We start from the raw sequence: 8,564 nt of genomic DNA, 5'->3' as shown, positions 1-8,564 counted from the left end.
GACTGAATTCCAAAGGGCATGGCTGGTAAAAAGGCTTCATGGCTCACAGATTGAAGACTTTGGTTACAGAGTCTCTGAGGGGTAGCAGGCAGCAGAAGAGACAGGAAATTTAAGAGATCCTCAGAGAATAGGTCACAATTATTAGGTCAGGAGCACCTTGAAGCATTTCTTTTTCTTTTCTTTCTTTTTTTTTTTTTTTGAGACGGAGTCGCCTGGGCTGGAGTGTAGTGGTGTGATCTTGGCTCACTGCAACCTCTGCCTCCTGGGTTGGAGCAATTCTCCTACCTCAGCCTCTCGAGTAGCTGGGATTACAGGTGTGCGCCACCACACCCAGCTAACTTTTGTATTTTTAGTAGAGACGGAGTTTTGCCATGTTGGCCAGGCTGGTCTTGAACTCCTGACCTCAGGTGATCCACTCACCTCAGCCTCCCAGGGTACTGGGATTACAGGCATGAGCCACCGTGCCCAGCAGAGGCATTTCTTAATGGTGCTTCAGTGTCACGAGTATTTGTCACCTGGGGAGAATCCAGCAGAATGGGTTGAGCATGATTTTGGACTTCCAAGTAAAAAAATAAAACAAAACAATAAGGATGAGCTGAGCAAGTTTGTTGTCCCATAGGGTCAAATTTCTTCGGCATATAGACCCAATCTCCCTGCTCATTAAGGTAATATGGAAAAACATGACCACACTTAAGCCAGAGGTTCCAATTCTGTCTGCAGCTGCATCTGCCAGACTGCCTCACACGTTTCCACATGTTTTTCATGTATGTGATCTGAACAGTATTAGATACTGTTGTAGCTGAAATTGCAGAAAGAGGGGGGAATGTGGGGATCACAGAAGGCAGGATAAATTCTGAGCAGGACCAAAACCTCAGCTTTACAAATCCAGAAACTCAATTTTATCATTTGATTAGGCTTCTGAAGGACTGACTGACACTAATATATAAACCAGAAGGCCTACTTATTCATTAACATTAAAGGAGCTATCTTTCCATGACTGAAATACTCATGCCTGCTTAGAAGACCCTCCATCCCCCATTCACACCACCCACACATGCACACATACCACCCACACTTTCCTCTTCTCATGCCCTGGGATTAGGGTTCCTAGGGACAACTTAATTAGTACCTCCTGGTGATCATTGACTCAGCATATAGATAACTGGGTACATGCATAGGAAAAATACAGCAGGTAAAGGAAAAGCTAGACAAATTGTTCCTTCTCCAAAATGATTTCACTTCCGTAATAATTACTTTTTTTCTCCCGAATAACATCTTTCTCTTTGGGCAATACTGGATAAAGTCAGATAAATTCTTACTTTTAAATATCTGTGTTTCTGGACTCCATGTTGACCAGCCTCTTCCCTTCTGCCTTCAAAATAGCTGGAGATTTGCTTAGAGCTTTTATCAATTGTGTTCTAGACTTCAGGATTTATACAAGCGGGCATTTGAATGGTAGGCATGTGGATGGCACTGGGTATCTCTTAGTGTAAGACACTTCTGCAGAGATGGTTGCTGTTCTTTGGTGCTGACTTTCCTTGTCCCCCAGTTCTGGTCTCTAATCCTGACAATATCACTGAGAGGTTAGACAGTGTGGGACCGAAGATCAAGATCCAGCTCATAGACCTGCCTGAGTGCTCGGCTCTCCCGTGAGTTTGTGGGCTTCCTGGGAAGAAGGGCTCTCAAAAGACTGCAGTGACAGCCTTGGCCCACTTAACATTTGTGCCTTGTGCTGAGCTGGGTGGGGTGTTCTTGTGTTTCTTGCTGACAGTTGCCTTGTGACTGAGCATCTCAGCATATATTTTATTACCAACTAACCCACTAACCATGTGACATCCAGTAAGTCACTTTTCTGTGGGCTTCAGCTTCTTCATCTATAAAAGAAAAAGAGAAATTTGGAAGAAATTAGCTTTACTGGTCTCATCCAGTCCTAAGACTAACAAGGTATTTATTTATTTAATATATTTATTTTATATATACTTATTATACATTTAATATATTTAGCATATAATGTAATATAATACAATACATAGATTTAATATAAAAGGATTTATTTATTTATATATTTTGGTGTTTTGTTTTGTTTTGTTTTGTTTTTGAGATAGGGTCTTGCTCTGTCACCCAGGCTGGAGTGCAGTTACATAATCATAGTTCACTGCAGTCTTGAACTCAAATAATCCTTCCACCTCAGCCTCTTGAGTAGCTGGGACTACAGGCGCACACCACCAAGCCTGGCTAGGTATTTATATTTACAACTTGCTTTAAAATACAATATTTCGTGGAATCCCCATAATTCCTTATTTACGTATGAGGAGATTGAGTCTTAGAGAAGATAAACAACTCGTTATTGTTGTTGTTTTGAGATGGAATCTTGCTTAGTTGCCCATGCTGGAGTGCAGTGGTGTGATCTCAGCTCACTGCAACCTCCACCTCCTGGGTTCAAGTGATTCTCCTGCCTCAGCCTCCTGAGTAGCTGGGATTACAAGTGCATAACACCACAGCAGGCTAATTTTTGTATTTTTAGTAGAGATGGAGTTTCACCATGTTGGCCAGGCTGGTCTCAAACTCCTGACCTTAAGTGATCTGCCCACCTCGGCCTCCCAAAGTGCTGGGATTACAGGTGTGAGCCACTGCACCTGGCCTAATAACTTGTTTTAAAACATCCACCTAGATGGGACTGTAAACTAGTTCAACCATTGTGGAAGTCAGTGTGGCGATTCCTCAGGGATCTAGAACTAGAAATACCATTTGACCCAGCCATCCCATTACTGGGTATATACCCAAAGGACTATAAATCATGCTGCTATAAAGACACATGCACACGTATGTTTATTGCGGCACTATTCACAATAGCAAAGAGTTGGAACCAACCCAAATGTCCAACAACGATAGACTGGATTAAGAAAATGTGGCACATATACACCATGGAATACTATGCAGCCATAAAAAATGATGAGTTCGTGTCCTCTGTAGGGACATGGATGAAACTGGAAAACATCATTCTCAGTAAACTATCACAAGGACAAAAAACCAAACACCGCATGTTCTCACTCATAGGTGGGAATTGAACAATGAGAACTCATGGACACAGGAAGGGGAACATCACACTCCGGGGACTGTTGTGGGGTGGGGGGAGGGGGGAGGGACAGCATTAGGAGATACACCTGATGCTAAATGACGAGTTAATGGGTGCAGGAAATCAACATGGCACATGGATACATATGTAACAAACCTGCACATTGTGCACATGTACCCTAAAACCCTAAAGTATAATAAAAAAAAAAATAATAATAAAACATCCACCTAGAAAATGGCCAAACCAGGTCTCAAACACAGTCAGGCTCCTCATTTTCTTAATCACTAACCCATAATGTCTCCAGGGGCCTGGACCAGGAGGAATTCTAACTTCACCCACACCCTTGAGAGAGAAAGTGCAGCTTTCCGGCTTCCTTAAACCCCCTTCCTCACTTCTGCCTTCTCAGAATCTGGACTGCTTTCAACCTCTTTGAGTTCTTTCTGACTTCTCCGTGTTCTCTCTCAGCCTTCTCTATCTCTCTTTTTCTCCTTCTCCTATGCCTCCCTCTCTTGGCCTTCTCTCTCCCCTGCCCTCCCTGTCCCCAGCTGAGTGCCAGCCTCTCCTGGTAAACATCGCTGGCTTCTGCCGTTATAAAGATGTTGCCACACACTCCTGAGTGAATCTGTGGGTCAATGAGGGTGGGGAGATGGTGTCCAGGTGTGGCCTAATGACCAGGTTGGTGGTTTCCAAGCACCGGTGAAGGATGGCCTGTACTGGAGTCACCAGTGGTGGGAGAGGGGTATGATTTATAATGCAGATTCCTGGGATCCAGCCCATTAGGGTCGGGGTGAAACTTGGTAATCTGTGTTTTTAAAAAGTTCCCCAAGATGACTCTGATGTGTAGCAATGTCCCCACTTCACTGTTGGGACTTATGCCCCCTAGAGACTATCCCTGAGGGGTAAGCCAGAGAGCAACCAAGTATCCACAGGCTTACCTGCAGGGTTGTCTCAGGTAGAGGCCATGTGTGAAGGTTGTGGAACATCAGTTGGTAAGTTTGACCACTTGCTCCTTCCCCATCCTAGGTGTCAGTGGTACATCTGGCTCAATAGCAACAACTCCCTGCTCCTGCTACCTTTGGACACGCAGAGTGACGTTAAGTCTTCATAGGGAGAAGGTGGTGAGTAGAAACATGTTGAAAAAGGCTTCTTAGGGACACAGATATGAAAAAAAAGTGTTAGAAAACACTGGTTTATGCAAAAGGGTCTGTGTCTCTGGCTGAGAAGTTATAATTACACCAAGTGTTCCACATCTTTTCATTTTGCATCTCTGTGCCCAAAGACAAAGGAGTCAAGGTTTGAACTCTCTTATCATAGTCTCTTCATCTTGTTAAGTAAGAATGATCACATATGCTCTGATTCTGCAGTTGGAGTGAGCTCTCTTCTTTAATTGCATAGCTCTGGTCATTTTTTCCACTCATTTGGCACTTAGCACTTAGCAAACAGTGACCTGGCATTGTTTGTATGTATCTGTTCTGTCTTCATAACTAGATTATAAAGCCTTTTACGGTAGAGACTACATGATCATTTGATAGTTTATGTACTTATTCATCCATAAAACATTTATTCAGCACCTCCAGGCATGGGGCTAGATACTAAAGAGGCAAAGATGACGAGACATAGTCTCTGACTTTACAGACATCTCCGTAAATAAACAGTTATGAAATGGTGTAACCAGCGCAATGATACAGATATGTACAAGTTGCATAGAGAAGTATTCTCCCCAGCTGGGAGGACGCAGTGCTTAAGCTGAAACTTGAAGGAAAAAGGAAGAAGAGGAGTTCTCCAGATAGAGATGGCGTAGGGGCCAGAAAGATGATTCCAGGTTGAACTAGAAGCTTCTGATAAGCCTGGGGCAATGGCACATGTGGGAAGGGACTGGAAATGAGACCAGGCCAAAGCATAAGGATCCTTGAAGCTTATTCTAAAGGCATGGATTTTATCTACAAGGCTGTGAGATTCCACTGGATAACTTAAATTAGTCAATATTATAATTAGCTCTCAATTCCCAAAGCTCATCTATCTGTTATTTGGAAAGGAACAGATGAGTACTGGAACTTGATTAGACATGTTTCAATAACTCAGAGTTGGTGATACCTGAACAAGGGCAGTGGGTGGGGATGGAGTGGAAAGAACTGCCTGGAAAGTTTACTTGTTGCAAACTTAAAGTACTTACTTATTTATTTAATTATTTATTCTGTTTTCTGTTGCTATAATAGAGTATCACAGGCTGGGTAATTTATAAAGAAGAAAAGCTTATTTGACTCACAGCTCTGGAGGCTGGGAAGTCCAAGAGCACGGCACCAATATCTGGTGAGTGAGTGGCATCGCAGAAGGCATCACATGGCAAGTGAGTGCATGAGAGAGAGAGAGAGGAAATTGGGCAGACAGAGGAAATTGGACAGAACTCATTCTGTTTATGAGGGACTCACTAAGTATCCATTCCTGTGATAATGGAATTAATCCATTCTTGAGAGCAGAGCCCTCATTACCTAATTACCTCTTAAAGGTCCCACCTCTTAATACTGTCACTGTGGCAATATTACATTCCAACGTGAGTTTTGGAGTGGGTATTCAAATCACAGCAAAACTGCCTTTGAAAAAATTATAACAGGCCAGGCGCGGTGGCTCACGCTTGTAATCCTAGCACTTTGGGAGGCCGAGGCGGGTGGATCACGAGGTCAGGAGATCGAGACCATGGTGAAACCCCGTCTCTACTAAAAATACAAAAACTTAGCCGGGCGTGGTGGCGGGCGCCTGTAGCCCCAGCTACTCGGAGAGGCTGAGGCAGGAGAATGGCGTGAACCCGGGAGGCGGAGCTTGCAGTGAGCCGAGACTGCGCCACTGCACTCCAGCCTGGGCGACAGAGTGAGACTCCATCTCAAAAAAAAAAAAAAGAAAAAATTATAACAGTGAGAGAAATCTAACCTAACTGACTCCATCTTGCATCTAGACTCACAGGCTGACTGTCCTTGCTCATTTCTGAGCATAGGCCAAGCTAACCGTGGGAGGAATTTAGTTTATAGTTTAACTTTGAAGCAAGAAAGATAATAGTCCCTCCCTAAAACTGACTCCCTCCTTGTTTGGAGACTGAAACTACCTTTGTTTTTCTTGTTTTTTTGTTTTTTGAGACAGAGTCTCACTCTGTAGCCCAGGCTAGACTGCGGTGGTGCAATCTCTGCTCACTGCAACCTCCACCTCCTGGGTTCAGGTGATTCTCCTGCCTCAGCCTCCTGAGTAGCTGGGATTACAAGCACGCACCACCATGCTCAGCTAATTTTTGTATTTTTAATAGAGACAGGGTTTCACCATGTTGGCCGGGCTTGTCTTGGAGTCTGGATCTTAAGTGATCCACCCACCACGGCCTCCCAAAGTGTTGAGATTACAGGCGTGAGCCACCATGCCCAGCCTGAAACTACCTTTGTAAGACTAATGAAAGGCCACAAGATTAGGTGATCATGGCTCTCTGCAGCCTTGACCTCCTGGGCTAAAGGGATCTTCCTGCCTCAGCCTCCAGAATAGCTGAGGCTACAGGTGCACACCACTGCACCCAGCTAATTTTAAAAGAATTTTTTTGTTTTTTTTATTGGTAGAAATGAGGTCTCACCATGTTGCCCAGGCTGGTCTTGAACTCTGGGGCTCAAGCAATCCTCCCATCTCAGCCTCCCAAAATGCTGGAATTACAGGCATGAGTCACTGTGTCTAGCCAAATTTCTGGTGTTTATAAGCCACAAGTTTATGGTATTTTGTTATAGCAGCCTGAACAGACTAGTACAGGAGTAAGGTAAGGAAGGTAGTGATGGGGTCGAGGGTTAGTGGGAGGAGAGGAAAAAGGGGGACCTCTAGCATAGTCTCTGAGAATGGCAGATGCCCAAGGATTATGCTGGAGAATATGCTTATTTCATTGTTTGTCAACGGTTAGCTGATTACCAATGAACCAGAGCAGAAGACCAGACGGAAACCATGACACCCACCCAACCATAGGTTTGGGCCTCCTCCAAAACCATTTCCTTTCTGTATGTGGATTCAGTGGGCTGGATAGAGAATATAAGTAAGCCTCAGGAGGCCCCCTCCACACTCTAGCACCTGAGGTGGCCCTGAGTGAATGGTCATTCCTGAGCCTTTTGCTTCTGCCTTTGATCAGACCTAGTTTCAGTTCAATGGGAGGCTTCGAGGGTCATCTGTACCCAGGGCTGTCTTTCTTCTTCTATGGACTTTATCATGCACAACTTGTCTCCAGAGCCTTGATATGCAATGCCCCTGTCCAGTATCCACCACGCCATCCCTGGAGCAAAGGAAGATGGGTGAGGCTATGGCAAATATACTACATTGGGTTGCTGAAGATATTGAGTGCCTGCATTTTAGTAGCCCAAGAGTTGCACAGCATTCCTAGACAGTTTGTACTTATCAGCAAGATGTATCATCAGAGAAACTTTATGTTCCACAAACAGTGGCAGCATCTCACTCTCTATATGACTTTCTTGCTGAGTGGGTGTGTAGACCTGGTGAGCCAGAACCTGCTGCCCAAGAGATGTGCTGCTCTGGAGCAAGGTGCCCAAGCTCTGGGCATGTTCATATTTCTGCCCCTGATGGTGTCTCACCTGCAGGACACAGAAGGAGTGGAGCTTCAGTCTCACGTGCTGCTCACCCAGGCCATGTTCCTGCTGACTCTGGTGGTGACCGCAGAGCTGTGGGCTCCCAACATGCCACTGATCTGGATCATGAAGGCCTTTTTGTATATGATCACAGGCTCTTGGTTGATGCACATAGGCTTTATGCTGTTCAAACCAATCTCTGGCTATCAATGGATGGATGATGACAGAAATGACATTATGTTTGTCACCACCTTCTTCTGCTGGCATGTGATCTTCAGTGCCATTTTGATGATCTGGATCTATGGCTTCTCCTTTTGGTGGTATTGCGACATTTTTGTTAAGGCCTGAACCTGGATGTGCCACAATTGGTTCTCTATTGCCTGCATACTCCAGGACATCTGGATGAGAAGTTGTGGGAGGTGGAGCTGCCAGAGAGGATAATCCTGCATCCTTCTTTCAGAGGTGTCTCATGCTGAGGCATCAGACTTCTCAGGGACAGGCATACCCTCCTTCCCCTTCTGGTTTCTCTCAGTCTCATTTCCTGAGCAGTGTGCAGAGGACAGGAGAATGAAACAAGACATGCAACTATGGCCCTCACTCTTAGCTCCCCAAGTATTTCCCTCTCCTTCCCTCTCTCCTCAATTCCAGCAATAGTAATCTGTGTGCCCTGCATGTCTCTGCATCCCTCATTCTCCTTCCATGAGGATATTAAAATAAATTCATGATATCCTGGCTTTGGGCCTTTTTATAAATATCCTTCACCCAGCACATAGAATTCCTACCGCTAGTCATATTTAGTACATAATAATCTACCCATTACAATAACCACCTACTCATTCTTTCTTGTTCTGGACCTCTTCAATGCTCATATTGAAGAGACTGTTTTTGACTCTACA

At 44.6% G+C, this 8,564-nt stretch overlaps 1 protein-coding gene across 1 annotated transcript; it reads left to right on the top strand.

The window, feature by feature from the left end:
• The first annotated feature begins 7,233 nt into the window (after positions 1-7,233).
• LOC129458248 (transmembrane epididymal protein 1-like) lies at positions 7,234-8,016 on the top strand. The gene has a single exon (XM_055233975.1). The coding sequence runs from the start codon at positions 7,234-7,236 to the stop codon at positions 8,014-8,016; it is 783 nt and encodes a 260-aa protein (XP_055089950.1).
• The last annotated feature ends 548 nt before the right edge of the window (positions 8,017-8,564 follow it).

This window comes from Symphalangus syndactylus, chromosome 19 (assembly GCF_028878055.3).
Source record: "Symphalangus syndactylus isolate Jambi chromosome 19, NHGRI_mSymSyn1-v2.1_pri, whole genome shotgun sequence".
NCBI classification, from domain to species: Eukaryota; Metazoa; Chordata; class Mammalia; order Primates; family Hylobatidae; genus Symphalangus; species Symphalangus syndactylus.
This window is presented reverse-complemented; position numbering and strand designations above follow the sequence as displayed.